The sequence below is a fragment of the Betta splendens genome, chromosome 4 (assembly GCF_900634795.4).
Source record: "Betta splendens chromosome 4, fBetSpl5.4, whole genome shotgun sequence".
Lineage (NCBI taxonomy): Eukaryota > Metazoa > Chordata > Actinopteri > Anabantiformes > Osphronemidae > Betta > Betta splendens.
This window is the reverse complement of record NC_040884.2, coordinates 26,721,419-26,748,721: the sequence shown is the minus strand read 5'-3', so window position 1 is coordinate 26,748,721 and position 27,303 is coordinate 26,721,419. Positions and strand designations below refer to the sequence as shown.

The 27,303-nt window shown below is 49.3% G+C and overlaps 5 protein-coding genes across 7 annotated transcripts in view; 3 read left to right on the top strand and 2 right to left on the bottom strand.

Moving 5' to 3' along the window:
* Positions 1 to 4,160, bottom strand: part of LOC114854656 (leucine-rich repeat-containing protein 52-like) — an 11,445-nt gene extending 7,285 nt beyond the window's left edge. The window contains exon 1 of the mRNA XM_029149265.3: positions 2,717 to 4,160. Coding sequence (XP_029005098.1) covers positions 2,717 to 3,365 — 649 coding nt within the window. The 5' untranslated portion in view covers positions 3,366 to 4,160. The remainder of the gene's footprint in view (positions 1 to 2,716) is intronic.
* Positions 4,161 to 7,219: 3,059 nt separating this feature from the next.
* echdc2 (enoyl CoA hydratase domain containing 2) lies at positions 7,220 to 10,449 on the top strand. Of its 2 annotated transcripts, none has more exons than XR_008694639.1 (11): positions 7,220 to 7,540; positions 7,700 to 7,767; positions 7,901 to 7,988; positions 8,071 to 8,157; positions 8,238 to 8,330; positions 8,888 to 8,944; positions 9,027 to 9,089; positions 9,181 to 9,305; positions 9,462 to 9,575; positions 9,787 to 9,837; positions 9,912 to 9,959. XR_008694639.1 is itself a non-coding variant. In XM_029148559.3 (11 exons), the coding sequence occupies exons 1-11, from the start codon at positions 7,312 to 7,314 to the stop codon at positions 10,222 to 10,224; spliced, it is 987 nt and encodes a 328-aa protein (XP_029004392.1). In that variant the 5' UTR covers positions 7,224 to 7,311; the 3' UTR covers positions 10,225 to 10,449. The 2 variants fall into 2 exon arrangements, 1 of the variants encoding a protein (XP_029004392.1); XM_029148559.3 differs by lacking the exon at positions 9,462 to 9,575 and adding an exon at positions 10,147 to 10,449 and having other exon boundaries at positions 7,224 to 7,540.
* Positions 10,450 to 12,182: 1,733 nt separating this feature from the next.
* zyg11 (zyg-11 family member, cell cycle regulator) lies at positions 12,183 to 16,805 on the bottom strand. Its single transcript, XM_029148551.3, has 17 exons — positions 16,401 to 16,805; positions 16,150 to 16,315; positions 15,824 to 16,035; positions 15,410 to 15,727; positions 15,171 to 15,284; positions 14,906 to 15,022; positions 14,680 to 14,820; positions 14,360 to 14,536; positions 13,933 to 13,997; positions 13,745 to 13,844; positions 13,612 to 13,662; positions 13,366 to 13,527; positions 13,169 to 13,216; positions 12,869 to 13,066; positions 12,724 to 12,776; positions 12,477 to 12,574; positions 12,183 to 12,383 (listed from the first exon to the last, which is right to left on the bottom strand). The coding sequence occupies exons 1-17, from the start codon at positions 16,422 to 16,424 to the stop codon at positions 12,184 to 12,186; spliced, it is 2,244 nt and encodes a 747-aa protein (XP_029004384.1). The 5' UTR covers positions 16,425 to 16,805; the 3' UTR covers position 12,183.
* Positions 16,806 to 16,866: 61 nt separating this feature from the next.
* Positions 16,867 to 18,366, top strand: LOC114854293 (cytochrome c oxidase assembly factor 7). Its single transcript, XM_029148562.3, has 3 exons — positions 16,867 to 17,224; positions 17,357 to 17,497; positions 17,804 to 18,366. The coding sequence occupies exons 1-3, from the start codon at positions 17,119 to 17,121 to the stop codon at positions 18,247 to 18,249; spliced, it is 693 nt and encodes a 230-aa protein (XP_029004395.1). The 5' UTR covers positions 16,867 to 17,118; the 3' UTR covers positions 18,250 to 18,366.
* A 477-nt stretch (positions 18,367 to 18,843) lies between these two features.
* The window catches only part of ralgps2 (Ral GEF with PH domain and SH3 binding motif 2), a 49,095-nt gene continuing 40,635 nt past the window's right edge, over positions 18,844 to 27,303 (top strand). Inside the window, exon 1 of one of the 2 annotated variants that reach the window (XM_029148552.3) lies at positions 18,844 to 19,158. The gene's annotated coding sequence lies outside the window, so the exon portion shown is untranslated. The remainder of the gene's footprint in view (positions 19,159 to 27,303) is intronic. The other variant, XM_029148553.3, reaches the window with a different exon arrangement.

Below are 27,303 nucleotides of genomic sequence, written 5' to 3'. Positions count from 1 at the left end.
CATTTCCTTCCATGTCCTCTCCATCTCTCTCCATTTTGCTCTGTCATCTTCACACTCTCTGCTCTTGTTTTTTTTTTTTTCCTCCCTCTCCCGCCGTCAGGACACAAACACGCACGTCGCTCACACAGACTCACACACCTGAGCTGCCGCCCCTCTGTGCCTCAGGTGATCCCGCCCACACAAGCGTCACATCCATCTTGGTTTCAAGCACAAAATGCGAAAAGGCATAATAACATATAGGAGCTACACGAGTAGGCCGGCGGAATTTGATATGCCGCTCGTCACCAGATGGGTCTGAGGAATCATGCCAGCTGATTAATTATACATTGTCTACCTGGATTAAATTGAATCGATGCCTCCTTGTCATAATAAATTTTTTAATGGATTTGAGTGACAGTTCTGGGGCACAGACGAAAGGTAACTTCTCTGTCGTCTGAACTCCATCTTCGTCTGTTTCCACAGTTTTTCAGCCCTCTCATCTTCCTGCTCCCTCGTCTCATCTCCAGCAGTCCCACATTCGCAGTTAATAGGACGAATCAAAGCGCATTTATGTGAAACCCTCTCCTTCTCCCCTCGTTTCAACCTTTGGCCCCTGTTCTCCCCTCGGTTTTAATGAATATTTAACTCTCGCCCCGTGCCTGGCTCTCCATCTTGGCTCCCTGCCTCGGCCCCGTGAGCCGTCCAGGCCGCAGACGGGCCGCCAGAAATACTCTCCCCGACACGGACCCGCGTTAACGACAAGGCCTGCGGCCGCCTGCGAACCACTTACATTCTGAGCGTTTGGCCCGAGCACTTGTCACAGTCGACCTACAGCGAGTTTAACAAGCTGAAATGCAGGTACAGTAAATATAATGATGCTGGGCCTTTTTAGGGGCTCCTGGGTGAGAGCCCGCTGATATTAACATGAATCTGTCTTTTTTGTGCCTTTTTCCCAGCATGCAGTTGAACCCGACACTCCACTGACTCCGGATCAGCTCGGCTTCTGCATCTGCTGCGCTCCAGCTGGAGCACACCTGCTGCAAATACCGACGGCCTTGCTGGGGTCAGGTGTCCTGCACACAGTACCTGGTTGGCGAATGTGCGCGGCGAACGTGAGGGAACGTGAGGGAACAGTAGTCATTAAAGGTCACAGCGAGGTGAACGCTAGCGCTGCTTATTTACGCTTTTCTAGTTTCATCACGGAAAATAGCTCAATTTTCCTAAAAGTTGTACATGGCCATAGCTTTGTATTGTGGGGCTGGTACTGATCCTGAACCTGAACCTAACATTCACTTATTTATTAGAGATACATGAGTCATTTATTATACTTTGGCCTTCTGAACTTATATTTCCTGTGTGTGTAATTAATTATTCTCATTCTCATGATTTCATTATGCTTCGCTGATTAGTCTTGGAATATTTTACATAGTGGGGTCAATCGAGGAACGCTCCTGTGTGTCTAACTTGTGTCTGACAACCGAATAAAGGCTTGCCCTTTGTGATTTAGTCTGTTTAGTGCTTCTTCCTTCACATGCAATGAGCCTAAAATGCACCAGCCGCTCTTTGCACCTTCCTAAAATCCACTTGTCAACTTTGTGGCAGACGGGATCACGTCATGTCAAGGTTAAAACAGAAACCTGCAAAGATAAGACATAAAGCTGCTACGGAGTGAACAACAGCATTGTGATCAATGATCAGAGTGACTGCTGCTGTTTGTACAGTGCACACATTGTGTAACTTCTTGCAGCTCTGTCATCCAGTAAACGTTGCCTTGGTTTCACACTGGAACCAGTTCTGCTTCGCGTTCTGAATGCGGCAGTGGGAGTGTTGTGTAGTGTCACTTACAATTCAAAAGCCCTTTACTCAGAGTTTTTTGTTCTTTATTAGGAGCGCGGCGCACTCGATGGGGGAAAACACAGTGTGCACAGCAGGCGCTGCTGAGTGTGAGTCCGTACCTGCATGATTGTGTTTGTGCCTGTTTTTAAGGGCTCTTCAGCGCCATGGAAAGTGACCGGAGTTGCGGTCTTTAAGTGGGCTTCCTCTCAAAACGCCTCGGGTCCTTAATGTCATTCATGTTTCCCACAGGTCCTGCACCCCCCCCCACACACACACACTGAGGCACACAAACTACACAGGTACTGTTGCCTTTAGGGGGGCATAGGAGGTCCAGCTTTTTTAAGCATCATCATTAAGCATCTGGATTGAAGGTATACAAGTGTGTGTGCGTGTGTGTGTGTGCGTGTGTGCGTGTGTGTGTGTGTGTGTGTGTAAGCCAGAGAAGACAAAAGTGTGTACAAAAGGGCACGATCGTTCACCAGCCATTATCTCTGCCTTCAGGACCCAGACAGACAATGCAGCAGGATCAGTGGTTCGTGCACTGACAGCTATTACATCAAGACCCCCATTGTTTGCAGGACTAACCCAGTTCTCCTGCCCGGGACCACGCTCAATTAGCAGTTATTAAGGGAGATTATGGGAGTCTGTCCTACATGAGAAGGTCAAATGAGGCATAACCGGTGATTCCTTGGCCCGTTCTGATTAAACCCGCCGCTGTTTACACCGCGCCGTAAACACATGGTGAGTTGTGATGAATGTGAGACGTTACTGAGACACGGGTGCAATGTTGAGTCACATGGAGTTAGTATGCGGTTGCTAGAAGCGCCCCATCATCAGGAACCACACAAACCCAGAAAGCAGCAGAGTACCAGTAATTAGGCTGTGTCTCTCCCCTCCTCACCTTCGAATTTGAAGCCTTCTATCTGCACCCACAGGCACAGGTCCTCCGTGTCACAGTCGCACCTCCAGGGATTTCTGCTGAGCCCCAGAGAGCGCAGCGCGGGCAGCGCGATCAGGCTGCTGATGTTGAGGACCGTCAGGTTGTTTCGGCTCACGTCCAGCATCTGCAGAGCCGTGTTCTCCGAGAAGGCGTCCGGGTGAATCTCCCCAAGACTCGGATTATCCGTCATCCGGAGCATCACCAGCGACGCCAGGGGCCCGAAGGTCCGGTCCTCGATTTGCAGCAGCGTGTTGAAGGACAGGTCCAGGTAGGCGAGCTTCCTCAAGTTGCCGAAGGTGGACTCGGAGATCTCCGTCAGAGAGTTGTTACTGCAGTCCAGATACACCAGGTCCGACAGGTAGTTGAGCTGCAGCGCCGGCAGGTCCCCGATGCGGTTGTTGGAGATGATGAGCTGCCGCGTGGCCAGAGGCAGGTCGTCGGGGAACTTGGTGAGGTCCTGGTCGGCGCACTGGACCACCAGCTGGTCGTCGCACACGCATCTTTTGGGGCAGCCGGCCGTGAGAGCCGGCGAGGGAGCGACCCCCATCACGAAGACGAACAGGAAGAGCAGCCGGAGGGACTGGGCGCGGGGCTCGCGCAGGAGACGCATGGCGAAGCCGCCGGGAGCGTCATGAACTCGGGCTGCGCTGGACCGGGACTCTGCGCGGCTCCCCGGGCACCCTGCATGGACCCGAGCAGCGGGGGGAGAGGCGAGGCGGCGGCTGCGGGCGTCTGGCGGTCGCTGTCTCCGATCTTGAGCGCTCTTTCGCTCCAGCCTCGCGTTCTCTCACGGGCAGTCACTCACACGCACTGTGGCGCGCCGCGCACGTCCCCACGAGGCATCGTTCCAGAAGGTGACCGACGGGCGCGTATCGCTGTGCGCGTGCGAGCCGCGCAGCTTAGCGGACTTTGTCCCGCCAGGGCAGACCACAGTAGCACTGGATTTGTCGACCACTGCGCCGGTGACTCATCTTTGTGAATTAGTTGTCGCCGGCAAAGTGCGGTGTTGATTCCGTTTCCAGCCCAAAGCCATGGTGCGCGCGGAACTTCTGCAAATCCACGATTTTGCCGCGGCGAAAACTGCGTCCCGAGGTGCGCGGCCGGAGAAAGTGCGCGTGGACCCCTGTCCCGCCTCCAAGTGGTTCTGGAGCCGGGTGGAAAGTGCGTCCTCGCCTCCGCTCCGCGCTCTGGAGCCGCGGCTCTCCGCCGCGCTGGAGTGATGCTCTGTCGCTCTTCGCTCCCTCTCTCTCCGCAGCCCTGCGCACACACAAGCGCTGTTTGCGCTGCGCGTGAGCTGGCGCTAATGTGCAGCGGTGCTCATACGTCACCAGGTGTTGCCCTCGTTTGAAAAAAACAGGCGCTCATGGTCCAGGCTGTGTGACTGGACAAAGACACACAGAGAAAGTCTCTCTCTCTCTCTCTCTCTCTCTCTCTCTCTCTCTCCATCTGTGCGCGCGCGTGCGTGCCTGCAAACAAGTCAATCATAATCTTGCCTGAAAGCAACAACCTCTGAGTCATGCACGCATTTAACTGGCCTTATCTGGTGTGGTCCGGTGGCCAATTTCTCTTCATTCTGTCCCCCGGCGGCTTGTTGACAACATGATCCATTCAAATGGAATGTGCTGCTCGGTTATTAATTTTGTGACATATTTGTATTTTCTTTCAGGCCGTGGAGTCAGACATGCAGCTGTGCGTCTGTGCCTTTGTTGAGACAACTGATGTCAATAGCTGGACTTTATTAGATCCAGAGGTCAGAGTTGACCTCAGTCTAAAACCTGAAGCTCTGCTGGGAATCACTGTGACCTCAGTATCTATGACAGCTCCAACTAAAAGCTGAGAAACGATACCTTAATTATGAACGTGAACAGATGAAATAGGACTGGACAGGTGGATAATAATGAGGTGGAAACAATCTTGTGTATTTCAAATAAACAAGCAGAGTTGAAGGGAGACCTTTGGATAAAATGCTGGATGGAACATGTCCTGGTGCTGAGCGTCTGGATGTGGGATGTGCTAGAAACTCCAATTTGCAACGTCATTACATTTATGTCTGCGTATGAATAAATCATCACACAAAGACGAGTAGGCACAAATCGATTCCTGATGCTTGAACGGGGAAACCGGCGAAAGTGTAAAACTATTGATCCGAAGCTCCTGAATCTAACTGCAGATTCATTAGAGAATAATGATGGTCATTCCTTGTGCATGAATACACACACATTCCTCCTTTTGGTGGTTAAAACAAACGCAAAGACAAACTGTATTCTCATTAAGTGCAGACACAGAAATGCTTCACGTGGCCGATGTGCTGTGAATTATTAAAGCTCTGACACTGACATTCTTTCATTTCGGAGCTGCCGTGGTCATCCGTGGAAATCCATCTTCAGCCCGATGTGCCATTATTGAAGAAAAGCTCCAGCGAGGACAGAGCAGCCTGGAGGAAAATGAGCCTATTTGATCAGTGTCAGTGTGTGTCGGTCCGTCTGCTCCCTCTGTCTAAACGGCGCGGCTGGATGTGGATCGCTGATAAGCGCCTCAGTACGAACCTGCCGATCACAGCCGTGCGCGACGCGTGCGAACGCGCCGGGCGCCGTGTCACGGATACCTGTCGCGTGGAGGTCTCGCGCGTGCGTGACCTGCTTATGTGTGTGAGGCTCACGGTGAGCTGTGAAACATCATTTTTTAATGAGTGTGTGTGTGTGGTGTCGCCTGTCAACTGCCTGGAAGTCGCCCCCACACCAGGTCCTCCAAGGGGGGGGGGGGGGGTCTGTGCACGATGGAGGCCTGACCTCTTCACACGCACGCCTGCATCACCTCCGGCGAGCGTCAAACATCAACTACACCAGAGCACATCCTGTTTGCACCACAGTGCGTTTGTCTGATAAAAGAGCGGACACAAAGGTCAAACGCAGTGCAGGCGCCCCGAGCGGCTCGCTGGGCCGTCTGGACTGGCAGCTCTAGTAACTGGACCCCACTCGCTGCCTCTGACTCACGCCCGACCTCGTGCCCCGTCACCAGGCCTCTCTGCCTGAACTCTGCCCTAAGCTGCGTTGGGCCTAACGCTGGAGGTCTGTCTGTGGCCGTTCACGCCAAGCTCCCGCTCGCATTCGCCTCCTCCACTGATGGGAGGAAGTGCAAAAAGGTGGTGATGGAATATCTTGTGTCCCAGACTCTCAGAATAGTGACAACAGCAGATAGGATGGGGAACTTGCTCCTCTGATCAATGGTTTGATACAAGGCTGCCCCCTGCAGGACCGGAGGGGTAAGTGCTGCCTGGGTGGCGTCAGGTAAGAGGATCAGTCCCCTTTTTTGGTTTTTGAACAATGGATGTGGATCTGTCCAGGTGAACTGGTGCTGCAGACACAGCTCGCTCTAGGGTGGAGCGGTGGAGACCAGCAAACGCACTAATCCGTAGCAGACTTCTCCTTTGTTTTGAAGGGGCTGCACCGATGACCTTGGCCCGTGTGTGATCCAGCCTTGGCACCAGTGACCATCCATCAGGCTCGGGTTCTGACACTCAAACTGCGAGTGTCACCTGCCATCAGTTTTCCATCAGTGAGACACGAGGAGAGGAGCGCACACCTGAGGGTCATCCCATCTGAACCAGCAGCTTCCTCCCGGTCCAAAAGGTGACCTTTCACTCTGCCGGAACCGAAGGTCGAGGCCGACACACAGCTGAAAGCTTTAAAACATTTAACTTTAACGAGTCTATCGTTTTACCCGACGCTGAGTCTCCCTTTCATTCCTTCTGTTTTATCCCGCTCATGGGAAGCGGTTCCATTTTCCATAAATGAGTCTATGCCTCCATGGGCCCTGCTGCACACCCACGCCTGAATTTATACCTCAGCTGCAAATGAATATGACTCGTTGTCCAAAGCCGCTCACATCAATGTTAATTAGGGAGCGTAAACAAAGCCAGAGGGCTGTGAAATGTGCTCTCTGAGGGGAAATGCTGTGATCGATGATAATGTAATCTGATGTACCTGAGTGCTGAAATAGCTCTGTAGTATTTCACCGCGGATCGATTCGACTGCGTCCTGATTCGCGTGCATGTAGAAATGCACAGACGTCTGCACGCAGACCGGGCTCTCAGACAGTTGGGTCATCAGAGCCGCCCACTGTGTAACTGCACAACCTCTAAAGACCTGCTCAATAATGGATGGTCAGACTAGACGTGGGCCGCTGGACGGAAAACCTTACCTCAACGTCCAGCGGCGTCCTCAGACTGGACAGTGCTGTTCAGGTCAGCTGTTCAGAACTACAGCAAATAATGCTGGGAGAGTTCCACTAAAAACGATGGGATGGAAACTAGAGTGAGAGAATATAAGTGAGGAATTTCACACAAGCGTCGGAAAAAAACAGGTCCAAACGTGCTACACACAAACAGTCACTCGCACGTTTGAGATAATAAATGACGCAATATTGCGCCGCGTGCGCGTAAACCTGCGCGTCAGGAGCGGCTCCTCGAAGTCCCTCCTCTCACAGGAACAACTCGACCCAAACTTCCTGCAAGCCTCCGCGGCTGCTCGTGGAGTAAACACAAGAGGAGGAGCAGCATGGCCGCCCTGCTTCGCAGCCTGCCGCGGCCGAGGAGCTCGTCGTGGCGGTGCGTGGGCGTCATTCTGCGTGGAACGTCCCGCGGTGCTCACCGGGAGGGAGCGCGACTCCAGGCCGAGGGAGGCGGCTCGTTGGCGGCGCACAGGAGCGCTCTGAGCCGCGGGCTCCACACGGAGTCTGCGGATCCGGTGGAGGTGGATGTGAAGCGGTTAGAGGGGGAGGACGACGGTAGGAGACCTCCTCAGCCGGACTGGTCAAACCAGTCTAATCAGTCTCTGACACGCTTATGTCTTCAAATCAAAGACGTCCCGACAAGTCGCTGCTCTGACACAATATAATATATAATGATACAAATAAAAACAGTTTCCTTGTTGTGTTGTTCCTCAGGGATAGTGGAGGTGCTGATGTGTCGACACAAGGCCAGGAATGCTCTGGGCCACGTCTTTGTGTCACAGGTGATGTGATCACACACACACACACGCGCGCGCACACACACACACACACACACACACACACGCACACACACACACACACACGCACACACACACACACACACACACACACTGACACACACTCCTGTGCCTGCAGATGAGGGCGCTGCTGTCCACCCTGTCCACTGACCCCGCCGTGCGCGTGCTCGTCTTCAGGAGCTCGGTGCCGGGCGTTTTCTGTTCAGGTACCCGTCCCTCTCGCTCACCGTGTGCCTGGGTTCGGAGGCCTCGTCGCAGTAACGTATAACGGTGACCGTCTGTCTTAAGGTGCGGACCTCAAAGAGCGAGCGCTGATGAACGACTCTGAGTCAGACCTGTTCGTTCACGGCCTGCGGTCGCTCATGACACAGATAGGTACTGTCAGATTTAGCTGTAGTAGAAGCCACGGCCTCAGTGCATACGTACTTATGTGAACCCTCTACTGGTTCTGGCAGCGTCGGTGCCGGTGCCGACCATCGCGGCGATGGACGGCGTGGCCCTGGGAGGTGGGCTGGAGCTGGCCTTGGCCTGCGACCTCCGCACGGCTGGTGAGTGACCCCTGAGGCCACGCGTGTCAGGCCTCCGTCCTCCGCGTCGCGCTCCCCACGCTCTCATTTCCACCTTCGGGTGACGTTACTGGGGGAATGAGAGGGAATATCGTGTTCTCTTCACAGCTGCCACTGATCCAGTCACATTAGATCGGAGCTTGAGTCCAAAAGGGTGATTGACAGCTTCCTCATCGCATCAGTGGACATTAGACATTGTCCACTGATGGTCTATTAGATGGTCTATTAGACAGTAGACATTAGAGGTCCTCATGTAAAGAAGCTAACAGTATCTAACAATGGGTCTCAGTTATACAGACGATAGGAGGTCAGAACCATCAGCCCAACTGTTTGTAGCTGAGGCCACATGTGATTGGTCATATTAGACAGAGCTGCCGTCTGATTGGTCGGGTGCTGATGAAGTAGGTGAGCAGGTGCTCCTGTCTATTGTAGCGACAGAGGCATCAGTCAGACTTTACACCCTCCGCAGCTTAATGGAAGGACTGCAGCTCAGACCTTCATCTGTCCTCTGCGTGTGTGTGTGTTTGTGTGCGTTCCAGCGCATTCGGCACAGATGGGTCTGATTGAGACGACGCGGGGGCTGCTCCCAGGAGCAGGTAAGACGAACAGGGGTCGCACACACGACCTTGCGGTGAGACAGACAGAGCTGTGTTGACCTTGAGGCGCTTTGTCCTGCAGGGGGCAGTCAGCGGCTGCCCAGGACGGTGGGCGTGAGTCTGGCCAAGGAGCTCGTCTTCACAGGTGGTGTTGGGGGGGGGGGGGGGGGGGGGGCTGGCGTGGGCGCGGGGGGGCTGATGGCCGGCGAGGGTCTCACGTCTCGCTCTGTTATCAGGTAGGCGCGTGGGAGGGCGGGCGGCGCTGGAGATGGGGCTGGTGAACAGGGCTGTGGAGCAGAACCCGACAGGAGACGCCGCCTTCAGAGAGGCGCTCAGCCTGGCCAGAGAGATACTGCCCCAGGTTGGAGCATGAACACTGACCCCCCCCCCCTTCAGGCCGTACAACCTGCTCTCCTGCCTCTTCTCCTTCCTCTCCTTTTAACACCCTCTTCTCATTCTCGTTGTTGCTTGCTGTGTTTTCCTCCCACCTCTGCCCTCCTCCCTTCACTTTCTCCAGGCCTCTGTCATTCTGTGTTTCTCTCACTCCAGCTCAGACGCCTCCAGGGCGGCAGTCAAGTGGAGAATTTGACCACAAATAGAGACACACAAACAAACACATTTCATTTTCCCTGTAAGTGAGTGGTAAGAACAGCGGCTTATAAAATGCAAATACAGCTGGTAGCGTAGCCACACGAGACGAGACGCATCAGGTGATATCGGGTTTGGTATTTCTGTTCGTCATCTAAATATGGTTTGTGAACAGTTATGTGGAAATTGCAGAACATTAACCCCCCGCCTCCATCATGACATCATCAGCATCACCTGTCATTTCTGTTGCCTAGGCTCCTATCGCCGTGCGAATGGCCAAGGAGGCCATGAACAGAGGCGTTGAGGTTTGCACCCATTCATGACGCTTTTTAATTATTTTAAGCCTGTTACTATAGTGACAGGAAATCTTTTCTTCTAGGTTGACATCAGTTCAGCAATGGCTATAGAAAGGATGTGTTATGCCCGGGTAAGTCTTAGTCAGATGCTTTTAATATTTATGCGCCAGCGACATGAGGCATTGGGGCAGTTTCTTCAACATTTTCACTGAAATCACGGGTGAACTGATTTGAGTCTTGGGGTCAAAGGTCAGACGTTAAGGTCATTATGAGGTTATTAAGTGTGTCAAGCTCAGCTTTGATGCTCTGTCGCCTCAGGTCATCCCCACGCGGGACCGACAGGAGGGCATGGCAGCCTTCATAGAGAAGAGACCTCCGAGATACACAGGAGAGTAAACTCTGCTGACTGACTTACTGAAGCTGGAACCTCCTGTCTGACAGATGATTAACAGATCCTCTCAGCCAGTGCCAACACTTTAGTTAGTAGTACATGATGATTGTTGGAGTGGCTAAAGGTCATGCCTAACTCCGTCTGCACACTTTGTACTGGTACAGTACAATCATGATCTAGTAGTGAATGAATAAAAAAAAAAAGGCAAAACCTGTGTCAGCTCCACTTTATGGGAATGTACATTCTTTATTTCCAAACTTAAAACGTGACCTCTCAGCAGCAACATAGCACAGTTCTAGCAGACAAACTTGAGCTTGACTGTTTGCCTTTTTACAACCTGGCCTTCATCGTCTGGGGCGACGTTCAGGGGTTCGACTAAAGCCAACGTTTTATTAGCAGCAGAGTAAAGATTTCAGATTGGTCTGCTGAGAATCGGATCAGCCAGGGAGTCATGCAGCACTAGCGAAGTCATACATCCACTTACCACAGTTCATGGAGCAGATGAGATCACGTGTGTGTAAAATGCCAACAGCTGTTACTATTCCTAAATGTCTTCATTTCTGCTGTATGAGGGACATATTAACACTCTTACACCTGCCGAAGCCCAAATAAGTTGTTTTATGTGTGTGTACGGTTGGACGTTGGTTCGTAAGATCAACTGGTAGAATTGCATAGAAAATGGTGACGTGATGAATAAAGCCAGCTTCTCGGGACCAAATGATTTGAAATGAAATCTGAAACGGTCAGCTGTTTGAGAGGACGGAAACCCTTGAATATTTCAACACCCCTCGGTAAACACCATTTCCAATCTCATCTTTACTTGTTTGTCTTGTACTATTTCTTGATCAGATAAACTAAGGAAGAAAAAAAACAAGTGAACATACAATTAAATATTTTCCATGCAATCAAAGTACTATTCCTCTCTCGTTCACCGCTATGTACAAATGACTTGTACTAACAGATGTAAACATGCTCGCGCCGTAGTGCTGTCTCTGCCTTTAACAGTGAGACACGTTGGGAAACGGCAAACATACAAATATATACACAAATTCCTCTCCAAGAGTATAATACACATCTGTCATGGCTACTATTATTGCCATTTGTGTGCAAAAGCAATATATCACTAAACCACTTTCAGATTTACAGCTCGTCTAATTTTGCCACAAATACGACAGACTTCGAGCTGCCACACATTTAGATAAAAGATGAAAATACTGAAGCGTGCTACAGAATTTTAACGTCTGCGTAACTGAGACATTTGGAGCCACTGAACACACCCTTGGCAAAATTCCTGTCAAATCGAATTAAAGGCTTTAGCTGATAAAAGACTAAGTGTAGAGGGGAGCAACAGTAGCATGGAGGACCCAGAGCTGTGTGTCAGTGACCAGGCAGGCATTTAAAAAAAAAAAAAAAACAACCAGCACAAGCTTCCAGACAAACGCCAGCATGCTCGTTCTCACAGCAGCGTCATGCGGAGGTTTAATAAGCCAAGTGACCCAGTCAGGCAACTGGCATCCTCAGTAACGTATGTGTGCTGGAGGCTGTCGCCCCGCGGCCGGGCCTGTAGGAGTGTCCATTCCAAACTGCGTGCATGTTTTTGGTACAGAAATCATCATAAATCCAACAACTGACAACAGCGAGCACAGACACAAACCTCACGTTGAGATTTGACCAATAGTTTTTGTGACTGCACCCCACCACTGCAATATTAGCACGCACAGAAATCTTTTGAAACAAACAAAGAAAATAAATAAGGTTAGTGTGTGTGCAAAGAACGCGAAGTCTCTGTCCTGGGATGTCGACTTTTGAGGGATGCTTTATGCGTGAAACACACACATGCACTCAGACAGAATCCCTCCAAGGTCCTCCTCTCGATCGGCCTTATTTTCTGAAAGCAAACACAACAATGAGGAATCTGGTGGCCGTGTCGGACGGAGACAGACGCGCGGCTGTTTGCGCGTACCTCAGTGAGGTTGCTGCGGTGGCGGGCGGCGGCTCGGGTGAGCGTGTGCAGGCTGGCCGGTGCGGGCCCTGTGGCGCTGCAGGCTCTCCAGGATGCTCTCGGCCAACAGCTTGACGTCCTTGTGGGTCTGCGGGTGTGTGTGAACGTGCTCGAGTTGCTGGAGGCCGCCCTCCTCCAGCAGCATGCTGCAGTATCGAGCGGCTGCAGACACATTGGGTGACACAAGATCATATTGTGGTGGTTCTGCTAAATGTGACATGAGGCTCGGTTAGACTGTTTCCCTGTCTGACTCACCATTCTTGCTGCAGACGTGCTGCATGGCCCATGCGGCCCACAGCTGGACTCCAGGTGTGTGAAAGCACTCAAGTAGGGGGAAGAAGGGGTTAAATGACCTGCAGAGAAAGTATATAGTGCCGCTTACCATGCTGAGGGTATGACAAAATAAATAATATAATAAACAATAATCATCATATTAAACATAAACTCCGACTTAGATCTTTATGCTCTACTAATGTACTGGTGTAAAAAAGCTTTGTCTCACCTGTACGCCACCATCTCACACTCTGGCGGGGGCCACTTCATAATGACAGCATGCTAGACAGACACACAAATGTGTGAAGCCTTTTAAAATGCCTCTACATTATTCATGTTCAGGAGTTGCTACGAGGATTGTTGCTCCCTCCTACCAGTTGCTCTAGCAGTGAGGATCGAAGGTCAGGGCTGAGTGTCCAGGCGTCCTCTCCTCTTGACGTCAGATGCGCGAGGATGCCTGCAGCAAAGTAGCTGACCTCCACTTCAGGGCTGTGCAGCAGCTGGCTGATGTGGTCCAGGAATCCCTGCACCATCAGCTCTCCATGCAGCTCCCCCACCTCTGCTATGTTGTTCTACACACAAATGGGGGAGCAGGGAATAATTAGATCTTAAAATTGTACATCTATTACATATTCAGAATTACCTAGAGGGTGAAGAGAGAACAGCAAACTCACCAGCAGACCAAGAACCTTCTGCTGAATAGAAGACTCGTTGGGGAAGGACTGCAGAGGGAACAACGGGGGTGGGAGATATTTAGACACAGTGAGTCAGACTGCCCCTCAGGCTTGAATGGAGCAGCATGTGAATAAGTGTGATGAATAACTAATGTATTAATCATATAAACACATTCCTGTTGACATTTTTAGAGTACCTCTAGAACTTTAATGAACAGGTCCAAGCCCTGGTTCTCGATAAAATGGCGGCATGTCGTTGGCGACTCATCGGTGAGGTTCCAAAGTGCGCTCAGTGTGAATTTGAGCGTGGCGTCCACTACACCCTGAGTTGCCTTCTGACGCACGATGTGGAGCAGTTGCTGCAAGGTATGGAGAACGCATTCACCACAATACATTCATGGACTAGTAAAGAATACAGAGGATACAGATGCACCCAGTCTTACTTTGACTATGAAGAGCTCTGCTCCCAGCTGGGCTGTCTGCTCTGTGGACAGCTGCCCAAAGCAAACATAGACACAGTTTAATAATATCCCTACAGATGTGCAGGGGATGCAGCCATAACAAGACAAGACATACTTTAGCAGCCAGTATGGAGATGATGGCCACAGCCATCCTCTGCATGTTCTGGTCTTCGTGGTTGCAGAGCCACTGCATCACTAGTTTGGCTGCTTCAAACCTTGTAAAAGCCAAAGTGAACAAAACATTTTAGGGGTTCATAAACTCATATTTTTATGACATTCAAGCTGAAATGAGCATTTTTTCACCTGTTGAATGGAACCTCCTGTAAAATGCGATCACTGCACAGAGACAGCAAGCAGTTTTTCTGCAGCTGCAAACAAAGTAATTCCTATTGTTAGTTTATCGTCCATGTCCTTCTATTCAGATTGATAAAACAGCTCGAATGGAGAATCTGCATTTGTTTGTTTCAGCACAGGTCAAGCTGAAGCTAATGCAGAGTAGTGACTGCTAGACAAAAAGGGAAGCTACGGTTTTGTAGTAGTGGGAAGTTTCCCCATCACATCAGAATTTTCAGGTTTTCACAATTCAAATCCTTTGCACACAAAATCATGTTCTTCCAGTGAAGGTTTCTCAGTCATCAGTCCACCTCTAATGAGTTTATATTTATTTGACCACACTAATCCGCAGTGACACGGGGTTGCATTTATTGTGGCTGACAGGTCACGAGGATACCTGCTGGTGGTTTGGGAACGTCCGCATGGCCTCCAGTAGGAGCTGAGTGACCGTGCTCAGCAGGCGGACTGGCATCCCGGCTGCCAGGTCCTGCTTCGTCAGGTTGAACACACAGGCACTGGCTGCCAGCTGGACATTCAGGGTGGCCGGGTGATTCTTCATACCCATCACTACTAGCTGGATTAAGAATTCAAGGAAAATAGAGAAGTAATATTATAGTAAATGGGATGCAGGAGTGTGTCAATGCATCGACAACAAAGATTGTTGTCTTGTGTTTGTCAACCCAATAATAATTCATAAGTACAACAATGTGGGTTCACCTTGAGGATGTCGGGCCGCGGTTTTTCCATGACATGTGTCAGACTGAACAGATGAAACAGAGCTTCTCTCACAAAGCCTTCCCTTTCACTGTAGCGACGCAGTGCCTCGCAGATCTGGGTCTCGTTGGCTTCTCCTGTTACCTGCTCGCGTACGGTTTAACAACAGTTAGGCCGGCCTGAATTCAACACAATAGTTCATGTTTGTGCATGATGTTTCCATACCAACCTTTAGGTTTCCTTCTCCAGAGAGGAAGTCAGAAAAACCTGCATCTGTGGCCAGAAGTCCAACAAAGGTCATCCCTGGTCGGTCCTCGACAAATACTTTAACAGCTGCATCTGTGACCTGCAACATTCACACTGTAATTACTTGGCTCTCTGATACACATGTCACAAAACCGATCTTCAGGACTAAATCAGTAGCATCTTTTCAACCAATTAGAAAAACGCACTGCATGTTAATCCATCCTTTTATGAAACAGACACATACACACCTGTTTCCTCCCTGAAACATCGAGGGACACCAGAGCAGGCAGGATCCCCGGCTGTCCAAGCAACTGACGAGCCACGTCAGAGGTAAACTGCTTATCGTCACTGATGTCCAGGTGCTGCATGGCCACAAGAGGAAATGCACACGAACAAACGTGGATGTGTGAATGCATTCTCAAATCAAGGCAATCAGATTTAACAGTAAATACACAGGAAACAAACTCGGCTTCATCTGTCCGCTAACCTGTAACACGTCCAACTGGCCTATGACTCCCAGCAGCTGAGCGGTGCTCATCTCCAGCCGCTTCAGCTGGTGCAGCGTCAGTGAGCGCAGCCGCTCCTTCAGGCCCAGCAGTGGACTGAGGTTGGTGATGGAGGTGTTGGACAGGTCGAGGCTCTCCAGACGAGGAAGGGAACACACGTCAACTAATCCAGAGTCGTAGAAGTCTATATTGGCCAGGGAGAGGGATCGGAGGCCCTGAAGAGACCTGAAGCGATACCGGATTGGTTCCTCCAGAGAGGACATGGTGAGACCTGTTAACACGAGCCGCTGGAGGGACTCCTGCAAGATGATTGAGAGGACACCAACAAAAAATACTTTCATTCCTTATATTATAATATACATTTGTTTTCTTTTTCAACAAGTTTCACCAATTACCTGGCAATACTTGTTGGTGGCCAGTCCCTGTAGAATATCAGGAATAGTGAGGTCAGCATTGACCCTGGCAGCGTCCAGCTCCAACAGCCTGTGAGGACAGAGGGCTTTCTGGAAGGCCTCTGCTGAGATACGCGCTGTGCGAACGCAGGCTCGTCTCAGCCGCAGGTATTCACAGCTCCGAAATACTCCCACCGTGCTGTCATTTAACAGGCCTGTAGCAAAGAGAGGAGAGGGGCCAATGCTCTAACTCTGCTGTACGGTTTCACAACAGTGGCTGCGATGGCTCAGTTTGACCTTGTCCAGCGTGTTGTGAGGTGTAAATTCACCTTCAGTGGCCATCTTGGCCAACATCTGGTCTGCCAGCTCCTGTGGGAACAGCACAGCCTCCCTGAAGCACAGGGAACCATCGGGACGCTTCACACAGAAACACTCCAGGTTTTGGCTCACGTAGGTCAGGCACAGGTCGGTCAGAGGCGCCGGAGACGCCTCATCCTAAAGGGCGTTCGGTTATATGGATGCATTCAGTGATAGACGCAAGCACGGTATAATAAAACAAAACCCCGAAGGTGAAACTTACCGTGTTTAGCAAACTACAGGCCATGGCCACGGTGTGGGAAAGTCTAGCTTTAGCGTATGCGGCCGATGACTGGTGTTGGTCTAACGCAAACAAGCCGTGGAGCCGCCCAGTTTCCAGCCGCCCGCGTCGTCCGTGTTTACCTGTCTGAGAGCGCTGGTGTTATGCTAATGTGCTGGACCCACGGTGCAGCAGCACCGAGCGGCGGTAGCCTAAAGGTTAGCTGACTGGTCGACTGCGGTGAGGGAAATCGACCTCAGTGCAAAAACGTCGACAGTCGTCTGGTGTGGCGGAATTCATTGTTATTGTTATAGCCACTAATCACCGTGGCAACCGAAGCGCGGAATATGGAGAGCTGCCGAGGAAGCTAGCTGCTACGGCTAATAGACAGGTCTATTTTTGAGCAGGCAGACAGTAAACAAAGGTCACAGCACTGGAAGTACATTAGCGAGAGGGCGGGACTACGGAAGCCCGGAAGCAGGAAGACGCACATGGACACACGGTCGGGGACGCAGTCTTCTGTCTTTAAAGAAAAGTGACTTGTGACTTGCCGTGTCCTATTAATACCGTCATGCTTTCAGTTGATAATCTATATTGAAGATTAACATTCAAGTTTACGCGTTTGTAGCGGTGTTCACCTACTCATTCTCCAAGGTCACTGGTGTAGGAGCTAATCCTCCAACACATGCGGTTGTTGTAACGTTGTAACGAAAGCTGGAATATGGCCGGGCTTATAAACTTTGAAGATGAGAACGAAGTCAAGCAGTATTTGGACAATTTGGGAGTGGAGTACAGCTTCCAGTGCCACAGTGAGAAAGATCCGGAAGGTAATGTACCTGCGCTGTTCACTGGCCACTGGTGCTGAAGTACTGCAGGATCCAAACATTACTAATGCTGTAGTCAAAGTAGCTAAAGCCAACCGTAACCTTTGAATGTGTCACTTATGTGTGCCTTCTTAGGGTGTCAAAGACTTGCAGACTACTTTGAAGCAGTGAAGAAAAACTATGAATCTGCAGCACAAGTGCTCAAACATAACTGTAAAACAAATGGATATGGAGAGAGCTGCTATAAACTGGGCGCTTACCACATCACGGGAAAAGGTAAGATGACATGGGGACATCATGCTCCTGATTTACACTGGGTTAAGTTGGAATCAATTACAAAATCAAATGGCACAAATAAAGATGATTTGATACATTACAAAAGAAATTACAAAGAATGTGGTCTCAAAAATCGTTTTTTGTATTAATAGGTTTTATTTTTGAGCTCATTGAGACTTGATATAGATGTAGCTGTAGATGGTTTTAATTAATCATCTACAGCCCTGCTAAGAACCCAAGTAAAACCCAATGTAGGTAAGACCGATGAATGCAGACCTGTGTCACTCTCTTAAATGTCCCCACCAGGTGCAGTGCCCAAGTGTCTGAAGAGTGCCTACACCTGCTTCATGCACTCCTGCAAAGTTGGAGGAAAGAGGTCTGTGGACGCTTGCCACAACGTTGGCCTGTTAGTCCAGGACGGACGAGCTATAGAAGGAGAACCCGACATTGCTGCGGCTCGACAGTACTATGAGAAGGCGTGCGCAGGTGGCTTCGCTCCCTCGTGCTTCAACCTCAGTACTTTGTTCATTAAGGGCAACTCCGCAGGGCTGGCACCGGACATGACCCAAGCGTTAAAGTACGCTAACAGAGCTTGTGACTTGGGCCACGTGTGGGGCTGTGCCAACGCCAGTCGCATGTACAAACTTGGGGATGGTACGGAGAAGGATGAGAAGAAAGCGGAGGAGCTGAAGAATCGAGCGAAGGAGCTTCATAATTTTGAAAATGATCGACAGCTGAAATTTGGGGAGTGAACGTGATACACTTTATTATATTTTTGTTTTAGTTTATCTGCCTGTGGAGGTTAGTGAAGTTAGTCCTAAGAATGTGTAAATTATGGAAAATGTTAAATAAAATGAGAATAAACTCTGTCTATTGCACATTTTCATTGTCCTCCATTATAAAACTGATTTAAATACATTTGATGTATTAATAAATCATGTGTCAACAATGTGTGTTAGACATCTAACATTAACTTGAAAGTGTCATCCGGATTTTTTTAATGTATGTTTCATATTTTTCATTCAGACTTTTGTTTTTTATAGCTTGACTAGTCATGAAAGTAGACTTTAGCATTAAAAAAAGTTTGATTTTTAAATAAATAATGGATATTGGATGGATTATTAATCATGTTGCAGCTAGAAACTACTTTAAACTACTACTATAATAATACATTAAAATGTAGATGTCAATAGAGTTACATCTACAACCTAATAACTAAAACTGTAAAATAATTGTGAATCAAACTAATGTGGTGGATTCAGTGCAGCGCCACAGTCTCCGTTGCGTCGCTAGAGGGAGCCACAAACAAACGCATAAACTTTGCGCCCTTTTCAAATCTCTCGGCGCTGCGTGAGCGCGCGCCAGTAGCCCGGCGCGAGCCGCTAGTCCCGTCTGTCACGGCTTTAACCGACACCGCTAGCAACCTGTACGTAACGTAAACACGGGCAACCGGCCCCTGTGATTAAAGCGCAGCAGTGAGCCGGCCTGTGGCGGACGGTGGGCGTGCTGCTCGGCTGCTAGCTCCGCCCGTTAGCCCAGCGTCTCCGCAGCCCTCATTCAAAACAGAACACAGCTGTTGAGCGGAGCCTTAGCCTCAACTGTTAGCTTCCCGCTGGCTTCTCATGTTCCCACTCGGAATATCGGGGAAAAAACGCACAACGGTGAGTTGCACAACGACGCGCCGCAAAGTTTGTTATGTTCTGCGACGCGATTCGGCTGATGCCTTCCCCGTGATCGACGCGGCTGGCCGAAATAACGCTCAGCCTCGCGAGCGACTTGGGTGTGTTTGTTTTTAGACGCAGGATGCTCTTATCAAAAACAAATCGGCATCTGCTGAGAAGATGCGAAAGAAACACCGCGACGAGGAACCGCTAAGTTAGTTAGTTAGATGTGGATATCGCAATTACATTCTGCCGCGCGTTACTTTAGTTTTTGTATTACTTTCTCCTCCACCCACGCGAATTTACCTCACGCCAAAAAGCGGCACGGCGGAGTTTTAACAACAGCGTGTAATAAATCATGCGCCCCCCACCCCCGACCGGGCTAGCAAAACAAGCTAGCCAGAGTTGGAACACGCTAATATGGACAGTTCAGACAAAAGTAGTGTTCGCATCGTGTTAGTCGCTTCGCCGCTCCACGGTTTGCGTTAATGTCGGGCAGTTTGCAGCGTTAGCTCGCTCCGCAGCCGAGCACACTGCGGGCGCGCTGCCTCATTGGCGGCGAACCCCCCCCTGCACGCTTGCTTTCCGGGGAGTTCTTTGGGTGTGGCGTGGATTCACCCGCGGACAATAACGTGCGCGAACGCCGCCGTGCAACGAGCCGCGGCGTACCTGGGTCACACACGGACGGGTCGTAGGGTTCTGGAGAGTCCGACGAAAGGGCGCCGGGTCGCTCTTAACCCTACTTTCCTGGCGTGGCTTTTTTAAAGAGGGGACCTTTTGAGAGCACCAGCGCGTGCTGTTCGCTCCGCAGCCTGTTCTACGCGTGTGGATAACTGTCCCCCTCCATTAATACGAACTAATTTGTGGATCGATACGTCTCTTAAGCGAGCGATCGCATTCAATTATGTATCTGTTTGTTTGTTACAGTTGCGCACGGCTGCGCAGACGTGTAACGTCCACCAGCATCTAGCTCGTGTGTACGTTGACCTCGTCGTGATAATGGACGTAAAACAGTGATGTCATGCTAGATTGTGAAGCCATCAATCTATACAGATACGTAATGATCACTCAGTAGGAGCACGCGGGCGTTTTGTGTCATTCAGTGTTCTTGATCGATTTTAAGTGATTGTGTAGAGCTGCTATTCCTCACATTTGACACAGAGGCCACTGGTTCAGACTCATGACTTCAGTGTCTTTCCAGTGTCACACTGGAATGTGTGAGAAAAGACAAAAATATTCTCACTTGGCTTTAATGATCCGCACACATGAATTAAATAGAACATATAATACTGGTGGTATCACTACTGAATGCATGGGTTAATAATACTACAGCTCAGGTTCGGCCCAGAGGAGGACTTCATTCGTTCTCATTGCCACTGGTCTTTAGTCTGCCACACACCAGAGAAGGAATCTGTTTGGAATTTCTCTTGTTTTACTTTGTCAGAATGAGGCCAAACTCGAGATAAGGCAGCAAATTATTATACACATCAATAAAAGTACGGTGCTCAGACAGCGTAAAGGGCCGACTCGTCCGGGATTGTGTTCCAATCACATAAAATCTGGTTGATCCAGCTCTCTGTCAGCGCGTAGATCTGCAGTGTTCTTAAGCAGCTCGAGCGCCATCTGTACGTCTGTTTAGAACGTTTGCGTCCTTTTGGGTTCTCGCTGCTCTTCGTCTCTGTTTCTGACTGTTACCAAAAACGTCACGTTGCGTATCTGTTGCTCGCCAACAGACACCGCGAGTGCCTGCAGGTCGCGCTGGAGCTCACTTGGCTGTCGCGCTATTTTTAATTTGTCATTACATCGTCCACATCCAGAAGCTTTGTGTGTGAACAACCTAAGACAGCGGTTGGGGGAAATCATGGGAGGCCATTCAGGGTTTCCATTTCTGGATGATTATACCTTCTTGGACAGTGCCTCTCCCAGCGTAACCTGAGCACGGGTGACATTTTAGAAACCGTCCCTCATTAACTCCACACACCACCTCCACCTTCCGGGCCGGGCTAATCCCAGAGATGTCTTGTGTGCTTGGGCCCATCTGTTCTCCGCTGCGGTGGAACCGGTCTGTCCAAGGCCTGCAAATGTGATTAGCCAGAGATTACATCTGTGTGAGTGAAATGAAACTCCAGCCCCAGAATCAGAGCAGTGTGTTTACAAGAGAATGAGATAAAACACTGGAGGGATTCTGCGTCATCAAGTTCAAGCTCTGGTCTTTCTCAGGTTATGTTTCCCAGCTCTGGATTACAACATGTCCGTGGCGCGTTATGTAACGTTTCTAGATGCAGAATGTTCGTGTGGCTACAAAACGTCTCTAATGAATAACCACTTGTCTATAACCTCCCTCTTGCTTTACACATTCTACGGGCCTTTTGGTTTGTATCAGGATCTTTCTCTGTGACCTCCAGGCAGAGCTATTGCTCAGTTGCCAGGGTAACTTTATGTGTGTGTCTGGCACATCTATTCGGCACAGATGGAACTGCAAAGTCACATCTCGTCACACTCTCACTGATTTTTTTTTTTTCCCAGCTTTTGCTCTGTCAGTGCAAGAACCAATGCAAAGGTGGTTATGTGTGATCATTTACTGCTCTGGTTTTAACCAGCCAGTTTCTCTGTTACTGTTGGGAGGAATTTCAAGGGTTCCTGGACCTGACAAGAAAAAAAATATAAGTTTTTTTTTTTTTATACATAAGACATTGGTACTGTTGCTGGCAGGCGTTTGCAGTGGGTGTTGTGAGCTTGGCTAGTGCCTGGGTAGCTGACTGTGAGCATGTGTGAGGAGATAAAAGATCCCTATGTTTCACTTTAGACATCTCGGGGTTGGCACCACGTTTTCCTTTGCCAATTGAGCAACGTGTTGTTTATTCCAGTATATGAGGAAGTGGCGCAAAACCGTCTCCTCTTATTGTTTCGTCCATGCGATGTGTGGTTCCTGATGTTTTGTAATCACAGCTCTTGTTTGGGGGAATGCGAGTGAGCCGACTGCAGCTGGACGCTCAGGCAGGATTGAAGCTGAGACTGCACACGGAGGGTCAGCGGGCTGAACCTCACACGGCCAGCTAACCACGCGTCACGTCAGGCTGTGTGGTGCTCCAGCCTGAGTGCAGCCTCTGATGGGAGCCCTTATGTGGTTGACATAACTGTATCTCTCCCATAACCTGCTTTTCAGTTACTCTGAGGTGTGTGTGTCTGTGTGTAAGCTAGCATTGAATAATCAGCCTAATGGTTTTGCCTTAAAATGCAAAATAGTGAATTCTTTTTGTCGTGTGGCGCTACCTTTCAGGCAGAACCAGACAGAAAGAATAGATTACGAATGCAGAAGGCCTGTCTGCTAAATAACCTGTTGTGTAAATCAGTGAGACAAAGCACGTGTGTCTCTACGAGAGAGAAGCTTTTTATTCATGGGTCCTGTGTGAATTTCTTTTCACGCCATAAAGCTCTGTCTCTGTACGATGCTGGTCCACTCTATAAACTGTTGTCTTGTGTGGCTGTTATTGCACATGTCTCCAGCGCAGCATTGTGTATTATTCACTGGAGACCATCTATTCTGGTAAAGCACTAGAGTGGCGTTGTGCTGTATTCACATCCTCCTCACAGGTTTTATGTAGACGCTGTAAGGAGACCTCTTCCGCTGTTTTTAATTGCAGCTTTAGCTCAACTGGGCTAAAGGTGAGGGCTGGGGTTGGTGTGTGGGGTCATGAGGACAGGGGTCAGAGGTGTGTTCAGCGATGGCCTTGTAAGAAAAGCGCCCAGCCTTTAAAGCATGAGGAATGACAGCTGTGAGGGTCTACTTCCACCTGACACTCAGCGGCAGGTACTCATTAGTTTCTGCCCTCTATCATCCTGGCTCTGCATAAATAGACAGATGATGCTACTCTCATTTGTCCTGTTCCACCGGTCTGTGTCAGTGCTGGAGGCTTGGGCCTCTTCTAACTGTCTAACCCCCCCGAGTGTTTTGGCCTGGGACCTAAACTGAGAGCCGAGCTTTGATTATGTCATGGAAACTTGTGAACTTGGTCCTGAACCTGCCAAAGACGATCGCTCACACACAGACAAACAGCTCAGCCTCACTCTTCTCTTTATCCCTCTCCTTTCTTTGTTTTCCAGCCTGTCCTCCTCTTTGCCCGTTTTTCATCCTCACCTCTTGTACATGTCATCTTAAGTATTCAGGTTTGGTGTGATTGTGACTGAGGCGACCTGTTTCCTGTCGCCTTTGTGAAGCTGCTCGCAGGTCAGGCCTCAACATGCAAACAGAGACTTGCACTCACTTGCGTGCAGTTACACACTGCAAACTGTCAAACTGGGTTTACTGCTCCCTTTTGTGCAACTGTACAGTCACGTGTGATCCTCAACCTACAATTCAGAAAAAATAAAGGGGAAAACGTTCATTCAACATGTATTATTGCTTTTTAAAAAACAAATCCATATTTCCTGTTTTAGACATTGACATACTTGGTTTGTTAGTGTGAAAGGACTCTATCTGGCTTCTTTTTGTCTGATAAATCTCAGCGGGTTGGATTTGGGAGGAGAGAGAGGGTGACATTGTCTTGCCTTTCCTATTTTTAGTCAATAGATGGATGTTTAGCAGCACATACATCCTGCCTGTACTTGTCCACCGAGAGAACGCAGACTGGATGTGTCTGCGTAACTCGGGCACATGCTGTAATTTGTGTGCGTGGACAGACAGCGTAGCCCCTGGCTGTGCCGCTCTGTGGGAGAGGAGGATCAGGAAAGGGGTGTGAGAGGCGCGTTGGGGGAGCAAGGGGGGAGGGGATCCGCGGAGGCCTTGAAGAGATACAGCTGTTTCTCGGGTCTCAGCTGTTGCTCCTCTTCTGTTTGACCCGGCTACATTCGCTGGCTCTGTCTCTCTCTCCCTCAACCACACACACCCTAAGACGAAAAAGCGCACAGTGTAAGAGTGCAGACGCTGAAAGAAGGAATCTCTCATGGCGCCTGTCAGATGGGAATAGCACGTATTCGCCATATGAGTAGGAGAGGCAGCCGGGACCAGATCAGGCAAAAGTCTTATTGTCCAGTTTCACTTTGATCCTTTTTTGCCTTTGTTTATTTTTCTGCCTGTTTCCATTTGAGATTTTCTATCTTTAGTTCTATTCTTCTGCTCCTTCAGATCCTACATCGCTCTTGGTTTTTCCCTTGACCTCCTGAGTTTGTGGTGTCATGTTTTATTCTCCCAAGTGACCTCTGGCCTAGTGAACTTTTAGGAGTAAACAACTCTGTGGGTCTGTGTGTGTGTGTCTGTGTGATCCTCTTTGAACTGCTTCGGGTAAAAGAATATTTCTAGTTTTTTTTCTTCTCATTCCTGCACCTACAGACTCTAATCTAACACTTATTTCATCCTATTGTTTCTATCCCTCCGCTCATTTCTTTCACTGCCTTCCTTACTCGTTATAATTGGAGTTGTAATTGGCCGGTTTATCAGGCCCTGGAGGAAGGACAAGTCATGCGTGATGCTCTGTGTGTAAGCATGTGTTCAGCTGTACGGGAGGCCTGTTATCTCAGTCTTGCTCAGTTGGGCCGGTTCAAAGTGACTCGATACTTGGACCAAACCAGGCCTGAAACGTAACTCTACATATTCATACACAGGATATTGAACTAACAATAGCTAGAACAGCCTGGAGCTTGGTTGCGTTCAAAGCGTCTGTGTTTCAGTAGTGGTTGGTGCAGTGCTCTTTTGGGTCATGTATCTCTGTGTAGGCCAAACTAAAAGAGATCAAAATAACTTGTCGGAGGAGGACGAGCATATCACTAGAGAGACCGGGCACAGTGTGTGCTTTTGAGAGATGGTACAGCAAGCATCAGCTTTATTAAGTCACTCCTTAAAAGTAATTCTTCCCTCTAAATTTCAGATTCATGGGACTTTATAATTGTCTCTTTTAATGAGCGTGTCATTTCTAGTTGTTGTTCTACCAAGTTTTGCGTGTTTGTGTTTGCGTTCACATAATAGTACAGTCTGTCAGGTTGTGGCATGCGTGTCTCAGGTCTATTACTCACTGGAAATCCCTTAGGGTCTACCCAGCACCCATGTCTGGGGAAAATGCTGCATGTCTCTCTTTGTAATACACTTGGTGTCACTGCAATGATTTCCTTTTTCAAAAGCCTACAATGAAGTTAAAGGACAGACCCACAGCGCTTGTGCAGCTTGAAGGCTTAGTGGAGGCCAAGAGCCCTCCTTCCTTTTAGTCAGACTGTGTAGGACAGCGAAACAGCTACGTGGTTTTACCTGTTTAGTTGTTATTGCCAGATCTTCAGTTGTGAGCAAAGTGCTAGTTGCTGTGACTGATATGTGTTACTGCTGTATATTCCTAATTGTGGAGATGACATAACCAGTGTGTGCTGGATCAAAACCGCTTTCAGACATGCACTGGAACCCTGGACGTCTGTAGAGCTGCGTGCGGGAACACAAATGTCCGATGGCTCTGAGATTATCTGGACTTTATCCCTTGAGTCCCCGGAACAAAGTCTGTGCAATGTCCATGTGAGCTTGTGTGGCTTCAGCAGGTAATGTCTGGGAAACTGGAACGTGTGGAATATACATTAGTTGCCAAGGTTGCTGTTTTAAGTCTCTCACATCTGATGATGTCATGATGGAGGCACATGACACACATTTTATCATGGATGTAAGAAATCAATATACAGAGAAAATGAAAGTGTCTCACAAACCCACATACTATGGGATGAGAAACCTTTTACTTTGATTGGTAAATTCCAACAATCCTAGCGGCAGCAATGTTGAAAGTGTAGTGGTTCAGTAGCTGGAGCTCTTCACTCACTAAAAATGATTCAAACAGAGAAGGCAGTTGCAAAAAGTATTGCCCTTGCAGTAATGCCATGGTAACACACAATATTCTTTGTGGTTTTAGCTTGTTTAATTAATAGTTTGGACTTTTGTGAACCTTCTCCTGTAGGTTATTGGAGACATTTGTGTTGTATTGTCGCTGTAGTGCAGGTTCAAGACTGTGTGTTATCATACATGTGTGTTGTCACTTGAATTGCTATACTTGGGTGGATATGTCACTCAGCCACTTTTAGGCTGACTGGGTGTTTTCTCTCCTTCCATGAGTTAGTCTGGCCTGTGCCAGTCCTCTGAGACTCATAGAGGAAGGCATAGATCCTATCAGCTTCCTCTGAACATTACTACACTGCCTGCCTGCTCCGTCCTCTGTGTTGTTGGATGGCCCTTTTCCTTGTTGAGGGTCTAAGCAGGGAATGAGCACAGACCTCAACACTGCTGCACTTCCTCTCCCTCCGCCTCCTTTCTCTTTTTACCCACTCATCTGTCACCACGCTCCAGTCACCAAGGCCTCGGCAGCGGAGTTGAACTTGGACTGGGCAGCCTGCCCGCTCCCATTCGGGCCACAAATCAGGCCCAATCCGGCACACAGTCATACACACAGTAGGCCAGGGCTCTACCCACACGTGACGGCCTGCTGCTCTGGGGCCCTGCCACATGCCACTACTCAGGCGCTTGGCCTCACTTGATTTGATGGATAATCAGATGCTGCCATCAAAAGCATTAGAATCTTCATATTGAGTTTTGGTGGAAGTAATTTGTGTCAGTTGATTTTTCATTGCTGCTTGTCCTGGTGAAGGCTGGTGCTGGGTTACAGGAAAGTGTTGACTGCAGGAGTTATCTCAGCGTGTGAGAGCTCTACATACCAAGTGATTCTGTGTCACTGACGTGACAGAGGAGAGAACAGGGGATGAGACAGGCCTGGACAGCCTGTCTGTAAAGCCTGAGCTCTAATTATGTGTGGGGATCGAGGGAGGAGGGGTCCAAACGAGTGTATGTAGGAGGAAGAAGCCTCCTTGCATCCAACGGTGCAAGCTGCTGCCTCTGATGGATTGTTACAACCAGAGCAGACAGCTTGGAACTTCATGTGCATGGTGTTTTTATATTAATGGTGTCATTGGAATTCTAGGTGCTTTCAGAAACTGTGTGCTGTATGTTGAGGTCACCCATGACAGTTAACTAGCAGCACTTGTACTGTACGATGCTACATGTTGTATTATTGCCGGTAATACAGTTGTTCCTCACATTACATTGATTGCCTAGTTTGAAAAGCTTTTACTGTGAAATTAGATGAAACTTTTATTTTGAGCTTTGTGTTATGATGAATCAGATGCAAG